Source organism: Mucor mucedo (genome assembly GCF_025094135.1).
Source record: "Mucor mucedo strain NRRL 3635 chromosome Unknown EV154scaffold_74, whole genome shotgun sequence".
Lineage (NCBI taxonomy): Eukaryota > Fungi > Mucoromycota > Mucoromycetes > Mucorales > Mucoraceae > Mucor > Mucor mucedo.
Genome location: NW_026252358.1, coordinates 98,359 through 117,000, shown reverse-complemented (window position 1 = coordinate 117,000; position 18,642 = coordinate 98,359). Strand labels below are relative to the sequence as shown.

Below are 18,642 nucleotides of genomic sequence, written 5' to 3'. Positions count from 1 at the left end.
TTTCTCTGGGATACTCTATGTAATTAAAAATAAAGCTTTGACGACTGTAAACTGTTTATTTAGTTCAATAGTCAGTTTCGTACATGGCAAAAGCTCAATGATATAAAACTAGAAACTAAACATATAATAGAATACCCTCACTCATATATTAACCAAAGCAGAATTATACCAGCGAGTAAAACTTTAAAGTCATTAAAAAATCAATGAATAGCTCGCCTCAGGTTCTGAAGACATTGCAAGATAGAATTAGCAGATATAGTCAGAAAAGATCCGCCGTTAAATATCAAAAGTCACTATAATGGATGAGTTGTGTAGGACACTCATAATTACTTGGGATAAATGTATGTGCGTTGTGCAACTTAATTAGCTTTTATAAAAATTCATAAGCAACCAAATAATGTGCATTGTGGTTATTTTTATTTTTGCAATAAAACTCAAGTCCTCGTGTCATTTGTCAATATGACCATAAGTAATTTATTTTGCTACATGTTAATTGATGATAAAGACTGTTTCTTTACTTTTTTTTAAAAAAAGATAAAGGTTGATGCTATTCAGTGATTGTAGTTGCCATTCTAATATGATTATGTAGAACGAATTAGGAGTTGGATGCCTCAGACTTACCCAATGCCTTTTAATTTACATGCGGGTAATACACAAGAAAAAGTAAGACCACTTTCTGTTATTGTTGTTTTAAAGTAGTAATAAATTTCAAAAACATGTAAGATCTTCCCAGCCCATGGTCTAGCCTGTTTCATTTATAGACCTTTGCGTAAAGTTAACACATAAGGTTGCATAATGAAATAATAATAAGAGGGCGTGTGTAAATTCACATTGTCTTGTAGAACGGTAAAACCAAAAAATGTAGAGTAAAAAAAAGAAAGTATTTAAAATAAAGCTTACTCAAACATGAGATTTGCACGCACTTGTCAAATGTGCCAATAATTTAGCAGATGTATAAAAAGAATGAAAGGGGGGTGTACTACCTCTATTTCCTAAAAAACTTTTTTTTACCTCTTTGGGTAAAAAGAAAAATAAAAATAATGCTTTTGCTGCTGCGGGTGAGATTTTTTTCTATTTTTAATAGGATGTAACACAAATGAGGGGAGGGAATCATTTTCTGACCCGAATAAATACTTGCAAATTAGAAAAGAGCATCTATTATCATGTGATGCATGAGCTAATGCAGGTCATTTGGCGACATATCCTATCACATATAGCCGCACTTATGTCTGTGCCTCCACAAAGTTTAGATTTTTGACGTAAATGTAGATTAAGGCGCAAGAGAGAGAAATAACAAAAGAAACATGATTTTATTACTTAAAAAAGACAACCATTGTAATACCAAAAACAAATTAGAAAAAATTAAGACGACAATAATAAAAAGATTAAAAATATGGTAGTTTTTTTAAGAAAGAACAATAAGTAAGGGGATAAAAAAGGATTATGTAGTAGTAGGTTTTTTTTTTGATTTTGTGTGTGTCTGTGTGTGTACTCTTGCTTTTTAAAATGAGAGTTTGCAGAGTAAATGTTGCATAAAGTGCGTACTATCTGGGGGTCATTGAACGTCCAGCGTCAAGTGGGTTTGTCTCGGGAGAGGTGTTTTCATTGCTTTGTTGTTGTGATTGTGGGCGCATACTGTATCCATTGAATTCGGGATTCACATAAGGCGAGCCATTACTATATCTACTACCAGGCCCATGCTGTTGTTGCTGTTCTCGATTACCACCAGACCAATAAGGTTTACTATTATTGTCGGCATGATAGCCTTGATGAGGATGATGGCTATTACTATTGCTATTATTTGGCTCTTGCGCATTAGCACTGCCAACAACACTACTGCCACTGCTGCTATTATTGTTGTTATTATAATAGCCAGTAGGCTCACCAGGATGTTGGTGGGGGTGAGAGGAGTAAGGCATCATATAGCCACCTTCACGACCACTGGGACCACCTTCTTCTTCATTTCGTGTGGAACCGACGGGGTGTGCGTTCATAACAGGAGCATAACCACCCACCTGATAAGGATATCCGGATGGTGGTTGGCCATAAGAGGAATAAGGGTTTCCATAGTCACTATTACCATTGGCAGAAGGGTTCACACCGGGGAAACGAGGCTGTGGTTGAGATTGCATGTATTGATGTCCCTCTTCACCATTGGAAGAGGTGGGAGCACCTGAAGGAGTAATGGTAGCAGAGGGTGGACCCGTTTGACCGGGGAAAGAAGAAGGTGTACCAGAATCCAAACTTCTATAACGTGTATGAGAATCAGCGTAATGACCGGGACTTCTACCACGTACAACTAGAGGGGCAGAGGTACAAGAAGCGACTTTGAACTGTTTTCCAGAAGAGCTATTAGCACAAAGATCAACCACAATCTCATAGTATTGTTGTGCGGCTCTTCTTTTTCCATTGTTTGCGGTAGCTGTTTTAAACTGCATACGTTCAAAGGTCACGATGTTATGGTTAGAACCTACGGAGGCAAGATGTAAGTTACCACCTGCGCTGACGACGCGAGGTTCAGGAATCATTTGGGGACCCTTATCACGCTTAGGAGTATGTTGAACTAATTCAATGCGCTTATCACTACCGGTGACACGAGCACTGACGCCAATGGAAAAGAAGTCGACTTGATGAATCTCGCCGTTTTCGGTGCGAATAAGACAAGGGACTTCGGGACCGTTAATGAGGTAATTGACGCCATGAACTTCAAATGTAGCACTGACTTGAAAATAATTACGACGATAACAGGTCCAGTCTTGATCTGCACGAAAGAATCCCCGGTCCATTTTTGCTTGTAATTGAACTTGATACCTATTTAATATTACACCAAAAAAAAAAAAAAAGAAAAAAAAAATAAGGCTGAGAATTTTAAAAAAAATTTAAGGTTTCTTACCCATTTGATTGATCTATATTCCATAAATCAAGTGTTTGCTTCGTTTGGCTGAAAGAAGGTCCTGTCTCAAAAGAAAACATGGATGATTCAGTTCGACGTCGCCTTAAAGAAGTGCCACCAGGATAAGGGTTAGAGTGAAAGGTGGTGGTGGTAAAACTGGCAGGTCTGGAAGGAAGTGGAGGTCTTCTTCGAATTAAGTCGGGTGTAGCCGCTGTATTATTAGAAGTAGAAGGTAACTTATTATTGCTATCTGGGGGAGGACTAATTACGTCAGGTCTAGGTGTGCTTGGTTGAGAGCCTGACATTAAGCTATTTAATAGATTTAGATGATGATGAACGATCGAGATGATGATCTCGCTTTTCACACACAAAAAAAAAAAAAAAAAAAAAAAAAAAAAAGGACTTACCCTGGCATGGTAGGTTGTGTAGACATACCTGGTAAGACGGTTGTAGTGTTAGTGGGTGGATTGTATTCGGTGCTTCCGTAGGGATAACTTGATTGCAGTGACATATAATTACGTGGTGTTTCTGGGGATGATGTCCATTTATTGTCTTGTTGCATATTTTAGGTACAACTATATTGTAATGTGAGTTGCGAAAAGAAAAAGGGTTAGAATAAAGAAGGGGGGATGGGGGGAAACAAAATAATAACAGAATCTATAATTTACCTTTTTTTTTTTTCACAATAAAGAGATAAATATCTGTACGACATATGGCAGTAACCCATCCAATACTGAAGGATTTAAACCACCGTACAATAAAACGGATGTAGGACAAAACTTTAAAATACATATCGATGGGATTTTAAGAAGCTTTTTAGGAATATATATTTTTTTGGTATCATTGAATGCATGAACATGATGATTAGAATGCCATGTTATTTCAAATGGTATCAGAAAATAGTAATAGATCAATTCTAACTTCCAATGAAAAATGATTATGCTTTATTTTTTTTAATTTGCATGATGTTAACATGACACGTAATTTCATAATTGAACACAAACTATTACGCGACAATTATTTCCATGATATCTAAAGGAAGGGAATATAAATCACGTAAGATTCTCAATTCTGAATCCAATTTAATTCATCCTACACGAGAAAAAAAAAGGCTTTTTACAGCTTCTCTTAAAGTCGAATAAATGAGTAAAGGATCTAAAAAAAACATAGCTTTGCGAAAAAGATCCATGGGAAACCAAATTTATATATCTAACGGTACTTTAAATCAATGTTCTCCCGCTTTTCTCATGTTACCAAAAACGTTTACAAACGTTGATTTACTTTTTTTTTTTCTGTGGGTAATACAATGCAGGTATTTTTTCTCTCTCGCACTTTTTTCCAACAGTGCGCAGCCCTTTTTTTTTTGTTTGGGCTGACTTTCGGCGAATTTTTTAACCGAGACCAACCTACGGGGAAGCCATTTTTTTCATGCTTTTTCCACCATCAACAAATCTGGGGACCAATCAGCATAAGGTATTAGGGTTACGTGTGTCATGGAGGATCGACTGTACACGGTCCCCCAATGTCAGATGAAATATTTGATGTTCTGGTGTGCTAATATACTCGAAGAACGAATCTTATTGTTATGTTAGAGTTTTTTTCAGTGTCACTGTCACACACTTCATTGTTTGTTAACGTGGCCTATTCATTTTGAAGATCACTTTTTACTCTGATATCACGTCACACTTTGTGTAGTTCTGGTGTATTAAGAATCTGTTAGTTCTTCATAGATATCTGGATGTAATCCGTAAAGTAAAATTCATATATTTTTTTATAGAAAGTGTATCATCAGTGGTAGAGAAAAAAAAAAGTAGAAAAAAAAAAAGTGGTCCATTTATATACTTTGCACTGAAATAATTTGATCTCACGGTCATCTCACTGCATAATCAGCTTTTACTTTATCGAGGATCTTATTTTTACGACTCAGCATCGATATCTGATAACTTGTATTTGCCAATATCTATGCAAAAGGTGTTATCGATCATATACGTTAATTGACATGAAAAAACGCGCGCGGGCAAAAGGTAAATAACATTTTGTAATATTAGGACAAATTAAACTGTCAATCACATCTCACTAACGAAACAATAATACCTATCCACACGAAAAAAAAAAGTTTATTTAGCAGGAAAGAAAGTTCAAGATAAAGTGCGGAACAGATTCCATAGCAACGGTAGTAATTACTGTTTATTCCAAATGTTTCTCATGCACGTATCTACTCACGAACAATTTTGGTTTGAACTTCAAGATTTTTTTGGTTAGACAGTAGCTTATTGGTGGAGGGGAATTGGTGAATGTTGCTGAAAAGGATTTTACTAATAGGAAAAATAAATTCGTTGTCAATGTGAAAAAACATGTTATTTGGAATAATACGGGCGTTATTTTTTTTTTTTTTTTTTTTTTTTTTTTACCAAAGGTGGCTGAACAATGAAAAAATGTATTGATCGCATTTCGAACTATGCATAATAATAGAAGGATGATGAGCTATGGCTGTAGTATACTGACAAAAATAGTTTTTACATAGACAGTTTGGATGCATCAAATACAACAGCAATGCTCTGATATTCTCCATAGAACAATTTTTTATGGATCGCCGTTTATTAATAAATTCTTGCTGATATTAATAGTTGGGCAGTTGCATACTAAGTACAAGCGATTATTTCCGTATTTACTGTCAAAGAACGTTAATTCGTAAGCTGTCTGTTTTTGTGTGGGTATTCGTGTCTGTGGGTGTTGTCTGTATTTTTTTTTTCTTAAATGTGATATAAGTTTGTGTTGCGGCATTTATTTGCAAAAAAAAAAAAAAAAGATGCGAACGTCAACACATTAATACATATTCGCAAACGGACCAAGAAAAAAGTTTAATAAACATCATTCCAAAGGATCTAAAACGTCATATTATTGGCTACTTTACACTTTACAAAACGCACAAGTGCCTTTTTTTTATGTGCACTTAATAAATTCCATATACAGAAGTTTGACAGAAAAAAGTCAGGGAATTGAACCCTTCTTAATTAAGGTAAAAAATGTAAGGGGTGTGTGTAAGGTTACTTTCACAACCACAACGCACAATTTTTTAATTTCATTTATCCAGTCTTTTTTTTTTTAATTGTATTTTTTATAAACATACCATTTAACATATTAACTTTTTATATAAGTACATATATATACATATAGAAACATTTTGTATATAAAAGAATCACTATTTCAAAAATCTCTTTTTTTTTTCTATCCATTTATATTTTTATAAATATACACTATCTTATATACCTACTAGTTTAAATAATGATGTACAGCACCACTAGTGAGTAGAACTATAGTATGCAACACTTTTATAAGACACTAACCAGTATTTTCTTTCCATAAAAGCTGACTTTATTCATCCTATTGAAGAGGAATCGCTCACAATGAGTTTAAATTTACTGCAGCCAAAAGGATCACCTATCCGACCACCTACGCCACTGACACCGACAAATACAAAACTGTCCTCTTATTCACTTTTTGACGACAATGTGACATCAAACAACAGTTGGGATTGGCTTTCCAGCCCACTTTTCCGTAAACATTCTATCCAAGCAGACGGTCATGATTTTTCGAATATGCTTACTACAGCCACGAACAATGATGGCAACAGTAGGACAAACTTTTGGAGACGCGCATCCGAACCCAATACACCCAGTTTCACATCTGTATGCACGTCTTGTTTAAACAAACACACGCAATTATTTACTCCATCATGTGGACAGCACCAGTTTTGTAACTCTTGCTTGACTTCACAATCACTTCAATTATTGATGCAAGGTGTCTGCCCTACTTGTTCACAGGTGAAGCTTTAAAATACAATTAGATTTTTTTTTGTTCTGACATTTTTTCTTTCTCCTATAAATATGATACACACAGACAGTCGCGAGTAATTATAATATAACAAGTATGCACCTTGCCACCAAACCCACTAGTTCAATTGCAGCCAACGACTACATGTTTCAGTACACTTATCCTACATCGGATTTCCGTCCTCATTCAACCCATTATGCTTGTGTCAAATTATCCAATGTAAATACATTTTTTTTTTAATTTATAACGAAACGGTTTATTAAAATGTTCACTTAATAAGATCCCCTGGGATGTATCGCAAAATGATGTACGTCACTTTTTTGGTAACTGCAGAAGCCCCTCTTTATCAGTTTGTACGCAGTCAATTCATGTAAGTATTTTTTTTTTTTACAATAAACCCTCTCCTCCCTTAATTTATATATTAAATCCTAACCTCCTCATGTCCTCCGACGCCCCTTAGATAATGATGGATCGCACTACAGGAAAAACATTATCGGATGCCTATGTAGAATTTTTAACAGTGGCAGATATGCGACGTGCAATTGAAACAAGAAACCAAAAGCCTTTAAAAGGTAGAATTGTATCTGTCAATGAATGTTCCCAAGAAGAGTTATTGGCTGTCGTATTTCCCAAATGGAGAGGCCAATTTCATGGCACTTTAGCTATCCCACCTGCTTCTGAAGTAGTTAGAGCCATGTCGACTGCAGCAGGTGGTGGCAACTCTGGTTGTCCCCCTTTTATCACACGGGAGGAAATCAACTCTTTACTGGTCGTCTGTAAAAATTACAAGGTAAAAACTACAATAAGCATATGTTTGATGATTTTCCCTAACAATGCTATTTATCCTATAGCTTCATTTCTCGAGAAAATGTGCCGAAAGACCTTTTGAGAATATCATCAGTGTGATTGCAAAATACCCTTGGCATCAATCCCATTTGATCACCACGATGCATCGAGACCATATCTATGAAATGTTAAAATTATCCATCGAGTCATTAAAGACACATCTTTCAAAGGATTATGTACAGATCGACACCACTTTACTCGAGCGCCTGACACGTGCTGGTATCATGTGCCCAGCTTTTACAGAAAGACAGAAAACAACATTATTACAAACAGCACGGATTGACTGTCCTGCTGATATCGAATCTTTTCTTATTCCCGTAGCCACAGCAGCGGCTGTTACTGCTGCAGCTACCACCACCACTACTCCTACTACTACATCTGTCGTGAACAGCGGTGGGATTACCTTGACACCTTCTACACCACCCTGCGAATATGCAAAGGCGCCGTTGACCATCAATACAAAACATTCTTTTCATCCACAAGATCACTATGTTTGGGATGAAGAAGACCTCATGTTATCACCTACAAACTCACCTATCTCTTCCTTGATTCGAGATATCCAACAAACTTGTTACTTTGATGAGGACAGTCCACAATTAAAGACACGGAGTAAAAGCGGATTGAAAAAAGAGATTGTGAATAACGGAATTCCGTTATTGCTTCAACCGATTGCAGATCTATCATTACTTGAAAAGCAACAACAGCAACAGCAGCAACAACATCAGCAGCATTATCAGCAGAAATGTAAAGATCGCATGAATAAACCAATTCAGCAATTATCTCCTTGGGCACCTTCGTATGCTCCCAAGACACCATCTGATATTTGGAGAATGTCAACTCCCATTGAATCTCCATCCAAGAGTCTGTTAGCTGCATAGTTTATAATAATAAAAAAAGTCACTCCCCGCAGAATACCCTTTTCATTTACAGTAATAATAAATATGATAATTTACTTGAAAGCGTGTGTCTCTATTTCTATTTTTATTGTCTAATAGTAACCAGGCAAGATATATTCTAATTTAGCAACGGTTTCAGGGTTTCTCTTCTCCTTGGCAGTCATGCCAGAGAACTTCATGGAACCCTTAATTCTGGGTTCGAGGGTATCCTCAAGAACAGCTTGTTCAAGATCGGGTAAAAGAGCGTGTAACAAAGTCTTTGCGTTCTTACCGTTGTTACCCATGTTCTTCATGACGGTCTCGACAGTGACAGCCTCTTCATCCACTCTCCAACAATCGTAATCGGTGGACATACAAATCATTTGATAAGCGATCTCAGCTTCACGAGCCAACTTGGATTCGGGCAAAGCAGACATGTTGATCACATCACCACCCCAAGAGCGGTACATGTGAGATTCAGCACGAGTAGAGAAAGCAGGACCTTCCATACAGACGGCTGTCTTCTTAGAGTGCAATTTAGCGCCAAACTCAAGGACACTTTCGTGCTTGGCGATCAAGGCGGCAAGACCGGCATGGAAAGGCTCGGCAAAACCACAGTGAGCAACCAAACCTTCACCAAAGAAAGTGGAGGCACGGAGACCACGAGTACGATCAATCAATTGATCGGGCAAGACAAAATCACAGGGGGGAATTTCTTCACGAAGAGAACCGACGGCAGAGAAGGCAATGATGACCTCAACACCGAGAGACTTGAGAGCGGCAATGTTGGCACGGACAGGGACTTCGGTGGGGGTTAAATAATGTCCACGACCATGACGAGCCAAGAAAGCAATCTTGTTACCGCTAGGAAGTCTGGAGATAACGATTTTGTCACTGGCAAATCCCCAAGGCTATATTATCCCGTTAGATTAGATCCTTATCTCTTTATTTCACTGCTGCGGCCGCTTTTTTTTTTTCACTTACGGTTTCGGGGTTGACTTCCTCAATCACTTCAAGACCTTCGAGGTTATAGAGACCGGAACCACCAATAACGGCGATCTTGACATCGTTGCTGTTGACCATTGTTTACTGTTAAAAAAAAATTCTGTTGGGAAAGGGGAAAAGAGAGAAAAAAAAAAAGGTTTAATTTGGGTTTTGGGGAAAAAGATAAAAAAAGTCACACGGGGGGAAACAAGCTCATTCGTACTCAGGCATTTGTTTTTCCGAATATGGTGTGCTTTTTTGATCTCTCGCCCCACCCAATAAGCTGTACAATGCAATCTATAGGCAGGTTTCAATCGGGAAGTGCACTATTTGCTGATTGGCTTTACGTAACATGATGTGTTCTATGGAAAAAAAGGAACCTAAATCTTTATAAAAACAGCTTTTGTTTCATATTCGTTTGTTTTTCCCTTATTGAAGACACTGTGGCACAAACAGAAACGATGTCGTGTCAAGTGGTACGAAGAGAGCTTTCTAGTTGATCTATTTCATATGCGTTATTAAAACTACTCTGCTAATGAGCATAATAAATGTATTCATCAATAAGTGATAGTTAATGATCGTGCCATTTAATCGTATTCACATATTAGTCAGCCGTCCATCAACATGATCGTCTTTTTGTTGTTTTTTTAGCTAGATAACAGTGGCAGTGACACAACAACCCAAGCACTGCAGATGCGAACTAAATGCCATCTTTTTATAAGTTACAAAAAAGAAGAATCTCGTTTTTAGATCAAAGGATACAGGAACAATTAGTTCAGTTGGTTAAACAACATCAAGATCGTGTTCGTTGTCAAGTGGTTAGAAATTCTAACGCCATTTCTTCCATTAAACTTCAGCTGGTATTAGTTATACCTAAAATGAGTGATTTACGCTTCTATTTTAATAATATTGTTACAATTTAAATCCTAAAGTCTAAATTATGTGAATTTATATTTTTTAATTGTCTCCTAAAAAATAAAGACGCTGGTTATACATACTAGCCGCGGCCGTTGGTATTTACGGGCGATCCTTTATCGCTTATTTACATCGTCTCTTTTGGATTGGAAAAGCAATAACTAAAACATATCTGTTATGTCGTGTTATTAACTCTGCAACATGTGTTACTTTCCATCAATAAGTCATGTTGATGTTTATTGTCTACTAGATATGTGCTGTCAGGTACAGATTGTATTGTCTTAAATGCTGCTGGTTATAATACAATTTGTGTAGCAAAAAAAGTCTTTGTGCTTATAGTTTGCCCCATAAAAATGTATCAATAAACACAGGTAAATTTCATTGCAATACGTACATATTTGTTCTGTTTTGAAATAATAAGGGTTCATTGTGTCAATTGATCATTGGGTAAGAGCATCAGGGGCGACATAAGTATTATACACAAATGAGATTAATTTCTTTATAATTAGTTACTATTAACTACGTAGTATACCAATAGACATGACGAGGAAGCGTGTGTGTTTACACACATCCGTAAGTTTGACAAAAAAAGAAAATGGAACAAAAGACCTGTACATTGACACCGTGGGTATTGTACATTTGATTATCATCTGATAAAGATGAAAATCCACCAAATTGTACATCGCACTTTTTAGTCAATGCAAGCTATTGTCGCCAAATGATACACGGAAAAGAATGTATATTTCAATGATTTTAAGTAGCAAGTAGAGCATGAAAGACAGTGAATACATATGTAGTAAATGGCAAATACAAATCATCAGTGGTCTATTACAACCTCCTTTTAAATTTTTTGATGCTTCCACTTTTTTATATAATGGATAGTCAGCATAAAATGTTGTAGCACAATAAAAGGAGCAGAAATAAGCAGTTGCCAGGTTCTGGCCACTTTTTGTATCGGAAATACATATTACCGCCAGAAGAATCCTTAAAACAGCCTCATCTGCACCACAAAAATAGACCTACAAGGCTGATTGTATGACGAATGAAATGATAGGATAATCAAATATATTTTTGTATTACCCCCGTGTCCTAATTAGAAAATCTCACAAGCTAAAAATGAAATAAAGGGTTTTCTTCTTTTATTTCTCTCCTTTCTTCTTTCTCTTTTAAAATAATAATAAACTTAATGGGAAACGCAGCTTCCAAGCATAGACATAATAAGAGATCTGTCGGCTCACGTAAAATTGTACCACCATCAGCAGCAGCAGCACCACCACCACCGATAGAACATAAGAAAGCAGAGGATAATCCGTACTTTGATCATACCTATATCGAACATATCGAACCTGAACCCGTTCCGTTTGAACATATACATGCTGATATTGATTCTTGCATCAGTCGATTGATAAAAGCTGGATCCACACCACATATTGGTAAAGACGTTTGTATAACTCAACCAGAAATGATCGCCATCTGTCGTTATGCATATGACCTTTTCTTAACTCAACCCGTAAGAAATTATAATTAATTAGTTTGCCAAGAATTAATTTTTTTTTTGTATTAGTCCTTACTTGAACTAAACGCGGGCGTAAAAATCGTAGGCGACGTAAGTTAAGCTTTTTAATATTCACACTAGATCTTATTATTAAGTTAAACGATAGATCCACGGTCAATACCACGACATGATTCGATTATTTCAAATGAGTGGATTTCCACCCAGTTGCAACTATCTCTTTTTGGGTGATTACGTCGACAGAGGAATGTACAGTTTGGAAACGATCTTATTGTTACTTTGTTTCAAGATCAAATTCCCGGAAAACTTTTTCCTATTACGAGGAAATCATGAAAGTGCTGACGTTACACGAGGTATAGAAGCGATTTATTTTAGTGTATGAGTGTGTGTAACAGTTTCTTTCTCTTTCTAGTGTATGGGTTTTACGATGAATGCAAAAGAAGATGTACGGTTAGGATTTGGAAGCATTTCGTGGATGTATTTAATGCGATGCCTATTGCTGCATTGGTTGGAGGTAGAATATTTTGTGTACACGGTGGCTTAAGTCCATTAATGCAGTCGATGGACCAGATCACCTCGATTCAGAGACCTTTGGAGATTCCTGAATATGGTTTATTGAATGATTTGCTCTGGTCAGATCCTAGTGATGCCTCACCCGACTGGAGTGAAAACGATCGCGGTGTATCTGTCTGCTTTGGTACGAAAAATGTAGATGCGTTTTTAAATAGATTTGATCTAGACCTGGTATGCAGAGCTCATATGGTACGTTCTTTTTCCCATTTTTTTTTTTTTTTTTTACATTTTGGGATTCATATTGGTGTTATTTTTAGGTTGTAGAAGATGGATACGAATTTTTCAATGAGCGTAGGTTGGTTACGATTTTTAGCGCGCCGAATTATTGTGGAGAGTTTGATAATTATGGTGCCGTCATGACCATTTCAAGCGACTTATTGTGTAGTTTTGAATTGTTACCTCCTGCCGAACAAGTAGTGTCACTTGAGAAAAAGCAAAAAAAGAATAGGTTAGTGTCTTTTTTGTTTACTTTTTTTATATAAATAGATGACTCATGCCTTTTTTTTTATCTTTATAGTTTGGCTCTTCAATTACCCTCCTAAAAAATAGTAATAATAATATACCTTTGTACAATATAGCAATAATAAAAGACTAATAAAAAGCTTAATTTGGTGAACAATTTTGACGTGATTTTTAAAATTTTATTTGCTCCCCCCGTAGATCACTTGGAAACCCAATCATCATCGAATTGTGCACAATACCCGGGAAAACCATTTTCGAACAAGGTGGTGAGTAACAGTCGATCCCAATAAATCACATTGTCCGGACCGAACAAAATGTCGCCCAATTAGGAATTAAATCTCGCTTTCTCAGAAAGCCTCCTCCGCACGACGAAGGCAAGAAGATGGCTGTTATAGTAGTAGAAGGCCGACACGCAAGTACTTTTGAATATTTGCAGAATCATCTTCAAAGAGAGCTACCTCTGCTCCCTATACAAAGTTTTTCAACATTGTAAATGACGTAGGGTCTTATCTGGTTATGCATAATTATTCTATTTATGGTTTTAAATTTATGCAAAACAAAATCTCGAGAAGAGGTTACGTCGTGCATTTTCCAAAATACTCCCCAGAACTTGACGCAATTGAATAGTTCTGGTGTCTTGTCAAAAGAAGAATGAAGCGTAACAAACTTAATTCGTAGTCAGAAACCAGGTCCAGTAGAAACAAAAACGCCTTTGAGCGAGTCTTATTGAGTTATTTGTATAGTTTTGCTAAACTTATTTAGATATACATTCTAAAAAAAGAAACAAGCATAAAAGAATTGGAGCATGTGTTGAGGATGCCACAGATATAATAATAAAAATAGTTATCACATCACATTAAGGGTGTATTTAGACAGTAATATAAAAGTTAATCATCAATCACGCATTAACCCCGCTTGTTCTCATCATATCGTTGAAGTCTGTACACAGGGTACAACCCTGTGGCGAGTAGATATTTATTCTGCAAAAAGCAATACAGTCGGATAAGCCCGTACTAAATAGAATATTAATAGATCCCGAGCATAAATATTACTCTTGTCATTTGATGTTTTTATAATTGTTGATGCTTCTGACTAATATTTACGTACTCAGTATGGAAGGGCTAAATTAAAAGACATGTTTATTATTTACTAATACTAGATTATTACATCATGGTCCAATAATGCATTATATATTCTCCATAGTTTTCTCATTTTGACCATTATAACGTTTTTTAATTATTATTTTTTTCGTCCAAAGTAATGTGGTATCCTAGTTCTAACAGTATTTGGTTTTATTTTAATTTTGTTCTCCATGTAAAGCAACATGAACAAAAAGTCAAATAAGTAGGAGAAGGTAACACAATCAACGTGGTTAGATAAAGATTATTTTCCTACCGTTGTCACTTTGAAACGTTAGAGTAAAGAAGGTGAAATATTGTACTCTTTCAATTTTGGCAGGTACTCTCAACTCGTTAAACATTTCCGCATCATTTCTGTACTATCAAAGTTTGTTACGGACAATATGATTTATTGTATATACCGGATTTTTACAAATAAGTATACTTGAGCACGACCAGATGAGAAAACTGGCTTAGCCAGAAACAAAGGCAGATGCTTAGAAATAATAGAGAAATGGCTGCGATAAAAATGTGGGCTCTAGGGGAGACATTCTTGTTACCGCCAACACGCCCGCCGGTCATTGTCTTCATGGCTTTGAGGCTTGTCAATGGGTGCAAGTTCTGACCTTTTACCAATATCGTGTGAAGTTTATTATAATGTAAGTACTGTAATTGTTGACGTTTTTCAAGAATTGGCTAATTTGTTTTTTTGAAGCTTCCTGTAGGCTAGTAAAATTAAACTGTGACATGAGCTTAATTCGATCATAAAATTACCTTCTAGTATAATTATCTGTTTATTTTAGCGTCTTTTATTCACACGTTTGATAATAGTGCCAAGGGCAAAAATATGGGCTTAGAATGCTTATAGGGGCATCATAATCTCTGCTTTTTTTTACAGTGTGCTATGTTGAGATACAATAATTTAAGGGACAATGGGGGAGGGGGCAGGGTCACGTTTAAAAAAGTATCTTGCATTTTTTGTTAATAATGTCACTCGACATCGACTGGTCAAAATTAGACGACACCTTGGCTGGACATGTTCAACAGTTTCTCAACAAACACTTTCAGGCAATTACAAAACCTTCTTTTATTGGCGACATTGAAGTCACATCGTTTAATTGGGGCAACGAAACCCCTCAAGTAGAAATCATCAACATTACAGACCCCTTTCCCGAATTCTATGAGGAAGAAGAAGGCGAATCAACCACACCTGCCCCTAAATCTGTTTCTTCGCCCAGTACAATTGTTTCTGTCACACCGTCGTTGCCACCTAGCGAATTCTTTTCGGATGATGGTGTGGGCTATAACGCAGCAAGATTCTCCTTAAATACTCCACTATCGCAACAGCAACGCTTCAATCTCATTCATTCATTTCATAGATCCCCATTTGTAGCTCCACAGCATCCATTTAATAGCTCTCCCGTACCTGCATTGTCTTCTTTAGCTTGGCAATCACGGCCCCCTTCTGTTGCCGAAGAAGACTGGATTGACGATGAAGAGATCAATCCCAACATTTCTTCTCTACCTCCTACCAGTCACTCATCCAGCGATAAGGAGTCGACTGAAATGGATTTCCAGGTACATATGCTGATTTCATATAAAGGGGATATGAATATGACCATCGTGACAGAGCTTCGAATGAATTACCCCAGTGTCATGTTTATGAGCTTACCCATCAACTTGAATGTCAAGGCAATCGAATTTGAAGCTACAGCTGTGGTTGCATATATCCAGAGCATGAACAGGGTGTGCGTATCCATGTTGGAACCAGAAGATACGGGTATACGAAAGGATATTGGCATGGACAGGTGAGATAATTCAATGTTTGGATATGTAAATTTTACTTACAGTGTTGTAGTTTATTGAGAAATGTACATATAGAGACCATCGTCGGTGATGAGCAAAAGCAAGGTAAGCAAAGTTACGCGTACACACACAAATGCATGTAGCAGGTAGACTAAGTTTCCCACATAAAAAAAAAGTATTGAAAAATGTGGGTAAAATCGAGAAATTTATTGTAGATCAATTACGCAAAATGTTGGATGACGAACTCGTATTTCCCAGTTATCAATTAATTCAATTACAATAAATAAAACTTGTTTATTTAGCCAAACCCGAATGACGAAGTAAAGCACTGATATCTACATTATCTCTTCCTCTGAATTGCTTCCACACATCTCTAGGAGCAGTACCACCACCCAAAGCTAAGATAGTATCTCGGTAATGCTTACCCATTGATTTAACACCTTGGATACCTTGTTTAGCCTTCGCTTCTTCAAAAGCTGCATAAGCATCGGCCGAGTAGGTCTCAGACCATTTATAACTATAGTAACCTGCACTGTACCCACCACCAAAGATATGACTGAAACTACACAAGAAACGATCTTCAGCTAAGCGGGGTGTTAACACAGTTTCCTTTGCAATTTTGGCATCCTCATCAAAAACGGTGGGTTCATTGGGACCGGTGGGAGGCTTGAAACGTGAATGTAAGGCCAAATCCACCTTGGAGAAATGAATTTGACGCAACGTGGCTAAACCACTCATAAATTCTCTTCCTTTTACAAGTGCACTGACCATATCTTGAGGCATGCTTTCGCCCGTCTTGTAATGACCAGAGAGACGATCGATCCATTCAGGTTCACTACAGAAGTTCTCCATGAATTGTGAAGCAACTTCAACAAAATCCCACTCAATGCCATTGATACCTGAGGCGGGTGCATAGTCGACGGTAGTCATCATATGTTGCAAGCAATGTCCGAACTCATGGAAGAGAGTTTCGACATCACGGAACTTCATCAAAGAAGGTTGGCTATCGGATTGAGGAGCAGCTTGATTACAGATCAAGTAAGCAACGGGTAAGGTGGTCTCGTCTGTAGCGTGTTTAAAACGTGTAGTAACTACATCCATCCAAGCACCGCTTCGTTTCTCAGAAGGACGAGAGTAGAAATCACCATAAAAGTAGGCCTTGACTTGACCTTGTTCGGCCACCTCAAAGACCTTGACATCCTCATGCCAGCGCGTGATACCCTTTTGAGACATTTCAGATGCTTGTAACTCACGGACTTGAATACCAAGAACTTCGTTAGCGACATCGAATAAACCGTTTAAGACCTTGGGGAAAGCAAAGTATTCGGAAATGGTTTCTTCGTCATATTTGAATAATTCTTTACGGTATTGCTCTGTAACGTAACCAAGATCCCAAGGTTGCAAAGGTGTAGGTTGGTTCAATTTTTCCTCGCCAAATTTGGTCAGGTCAATTAATTCTTGTTTGGCGTGAGGGACGGAGGATTGGAAAAGACCATTTAATAAGGATTCAGCGGCAGATACGGATTGGGCCATTTTGACCGATAAAGAAAGATCAGCAGGCGTTTCATAACCTAACAATTTGGCTTTTTCACCCTTCAAGGTCAAAATTTCGTTAATGACCGGTTCATTGTTGATGGCACCTTCGGATGCCTTGGTGATGTTTGCCTTGTAAATTTTTTCACGTAATTCACGGTTGTTACAGTTCATCATGAAGGGACCGTAAATAGGGAAATCTAAAGTGATACAATAACCTTCTACACCAAGACGTTCCGCATTTTTCTTGAGGGTTTCCAAAAAGGTAGGCGAGCATCCCGATAACTCAGATACGTCTGTTACGACATGCTTGAATGCCTTGGTGGCATCCAATACGTTGTTACCGAACAATAAAGATAATTGAGATAAACGTTCAGAAATCTCATTGAATCGCTTCTTTTCAGCAGATCCAGCAGCAAATCCAATACCCGCATGCTTCATATCGCGTAAAGTGTGGTCAATGATACGTTGTTGCACAGCATCTAATTTTGACCAGGCAGAAGGTGTATTACGTAAACTTTCGAGGGCTTTAAACTTAGGCTCGGATTGATTCATTTGTAAGCCTAATTTAACAAACTCAGGCTGAATCTTTTCAAGTGTAGAGCGAACGTCATCGGAATTCTTGACACCATTTAAATGAGAGAGAATACCAAAGGCTCTAGATACTTCGTCTTCCAGTTCGGTCACTAATGAATAGAATATTGTCAGAAGGGGATATTATTTAACGTCAAATGAAAAGCTTACATTGACCAATAGTGCCATCCCAAGTAGGCTCAAAAGTCTTTTCGATTTGAACAAATTGTTCTTTCGCAGCTTCAATAATTTTTTCAAAAGCTGGTACGGCAATGGCAGGTGAGGTTTGATCAACCAAGTGTTGGAAGTCAGGAAACAGTTTCCATTTTAAAAAGGGTGTTTCCTTATAGGTGGTCATGTTTCTTTGAAATAAGGGAAAGCGTCTTGCTTGTAATTGTAAGAGAAGCGGCTGGGTGGGTCGAGCCAATGGTTTTATACTCGTGATGGATCGGCGTAAAAGGCTGTAATTGGCAACTCGTCTTGTCGCGACTTGTCTCAAAATTCTATGCATATTTTTTTGGAGTGTAAAAAAAAGGCAATTTCTCTCAGGGGACGCTGTGGGGACTGTCTGTCATACATGTGGTGTATGTAGCATCTGTAATCTGATTAACGGTATAAACCGAATGCCTTAATCAGGGGACAAAAAAATAGGAACAAGAGTAGCTATAAGCTATTAGATTCAACACTAATCCTAAGGCCAGTATCTCTTAAAACATT

The 18,642-nt window shown here is 37.2% G+C and overlaps 6 protein-coding genes across 6 annotated transcripts; 3 read left to right on the top strand and 3 right to left on the bottom strand.

Annotated features, from left to right (window-relative positions):
* Positions 1-1,284: 1,284 nt before the first annotated feature.
* EV154DRAFT_515585 (uncharacterized protein) lies at positions 1,285-3,470 on the bottom strand. The gene is made up of 3 exons (XM_051602276.1): positions 3,301-3,470; positions 2,894-3,202; positions 1,285-2,811 (listed from the first exon to the last, which is right to left on the bottom strand). Exons 1-3 carry the CDS (start codon positions 3,453-3,455, stop codon positions 1,545-1,547), a joined length of 1,731 nt encoding a protein of 576 aa, XP_051455571.1. The 5' UTR covers positions 3,456-3,470; the 3' UTR covers positions 1,285-1,544.
* Positions 3,471-6,074: 2,604 nt separating this feature from the next.
* EV154DRAFT_553309 (uncharacterized protein) lies at positions 6,075-8,451 on the top strand (the record flags this gene model as incomplete). Its single annotated transcript, XM_051605123.1, has 6 exons — positions 6,075-6,197; positions 6,263-6,717; positions 6,794-6,946; positions 7,008-7,097; positions 7,188-7,517; positions 7,579-8,451. Exons 1-6 carry the CDS (start codon positions 6,179-6,181, stop codon positions 8,449-8,451), a joined length of 1,920 nt encoding a protein of 639 aa, XP_051455570.1. The 5' UTR covers positions 6,075-6,178.
* On the bottom strand, positions 8,295-9,619 carry EV154DRAFT_515566 (nucleoside phosphorylase domain-containing protein). Its single transcript, XM_051602275.1, has 3 exons — positions 9,433-9,619; positions 8,527-9,359; positions 8,295-8,443 (listed from the first exon to the last, which is right to left on the bottom strand). The coding sequence occupies exons 1-2, from the start codon at positions 9,529-9,531 to the stop codon at positions 8,562-8,564; spliced, it is 897 nt and encodes a 298-aa protein (XP_051455569.1). The 5' UTR covers positions 9,532-9,619; the 3' UTR covers positions 8,295-8,443; positions 8,527-8,561.
* Positions 9,620-11,520: 1,901 nt separating this feature from the next.
* Positions 11,521-13,090, top strand: EV154DRAFT_515563 (Metallo-dependent phosphatase-like protein). Its single transcript, XM_051602274.1, has 6 exons — positions 11,521-11,857; positions 11,912-11,953; positions 12,009-12,213; positions 12,273-12,622; positions 12,691-12,881; positions 12,951-13,090. The coding sequence occupies exons 1-6, from the start codon at positions 11,534-11,536 to the stop codon at positions 12,973-12,975; spliced, it is 1,137 nt and encodes a 378-aa protein (XP_051455568.1). The 5' UTR covers positions 11,521-11,533; the 3' UTR covers positions 12,976-13,090.
* A 1,879-nt stretch (positions 13,091-14,969) lies between these two features.
* On the top strand, positions 14,970-15,981 carry EV154DRAFT_515560 (uncharacterized protein). Its single transcript, XM_051602273.1, has 2 exons — positions 14,970-15,821; positions 15,872-15,981. Exons 1-2 carry the CDS (start codon positions 15,001-15,003, stop codon positions 15,960-15,962), a joined length of 912 nt encoding a protein of 303 aa, XP_051455567.1. The 5' UTR covers positions 14,970-15,000; the 3' UTR covers positions 15,963-15,981.
* Positions 15,982-16,113: 132 nt separating this feature from the next.
* EV154DRAFT_539003 (uncharacterized protein) lies at positions 16,114-18,436 on the bottom strand (the record flags this gene model as incomplete). Its single annotated transcript, XM_051604320.1, has 2 exons — positions 16,114-18,038; positions 18,097-18,436. 2 exons carry the CDS (start codon positions 18,434-18,436, stop codon positions 16,114-16,116), a joined length of 2,265 nt encoding a protein of 754 aa, XP_051455566.1.
* Between the last annotated feature and the right edge of the window lie 206 nt (positions 18,437-18,642).

Excerpts from the sequence above, each read along its gene's own strand:
- EV154DRAFT_515585 (XM_051602276.1), bottom strand. The coding sequence starts at position 3,455 with ATGCAACAAGACAATAAATGGACATCATCCCCAGAAACACCACGTAAT. Across the intron at positions 3,203-3,300 it reads ACACAACCTACCATGCCAGG|CTTAATGTCAGGCTCTCAAC; the intron begins GTAAGTCCTTTT and ends TCTATTAAATAG. Across the intron at positions 2,812-2,893 it reads AATATAGATCAATCAAATGG|GTATCAAGTTCAATTACAAG; the intron begins GTAAGAAACCTT and ends AATATTAAATAG.
- EV154DRAFT_515566 (XM_051602275.1), bottom strand. The coding sequence starts at position 9,531 with ATGGTCAACAGCAACGATGTCAAGATCGCCGTTATTGGTGGTTCCGGT. Across the intron at positions 9,360-9,432 it reads AGGAAGTCAACCCCGAAACC|CCTTGGGGATTTGCCAGTGA; the intron begins GTAAGTGAAAAA and ends GGGATAATATAG.
- EV154DRAFT_515563 (XM_051602274.1), top strand. The coding sequence starts at position 11,534 with ATGGGAAACGCAGCTTCCAAGCATAGACATAATAAGAGATCTGTCGGC. Across the intron at positions 11,954-12,008 it reads GCGTAAAAATCGTAGGCGAC|ATCCACGGTCAATACCACGA; the intron begins GTAAGTTAAGCT and ends GTTAAACGATAG. Across the intron at positions 12,882-12,950 it reads AAAAAGCAAAAAAAGAATAG|TTTGGCTCTTCAATTACCCT; the intron begins GTTAGTGTCTTT and ends TTATCTTTATAG.
- EV154DRAFT_515560 (XM_051602273.1), top strand. The coding sequence starts at position 15,001 with ATGTCACTCGACATCGACTGGTCAAAATTAGACGACACCTTGGCTGGA. Across the intron at positions 15,822-15,871 it reads AAGGATATTGGCATGGACAG|TTTATTGAGAAATGTACATA; the intron begins GTGAGATAATTC and ends ACAGTGTTGTAG.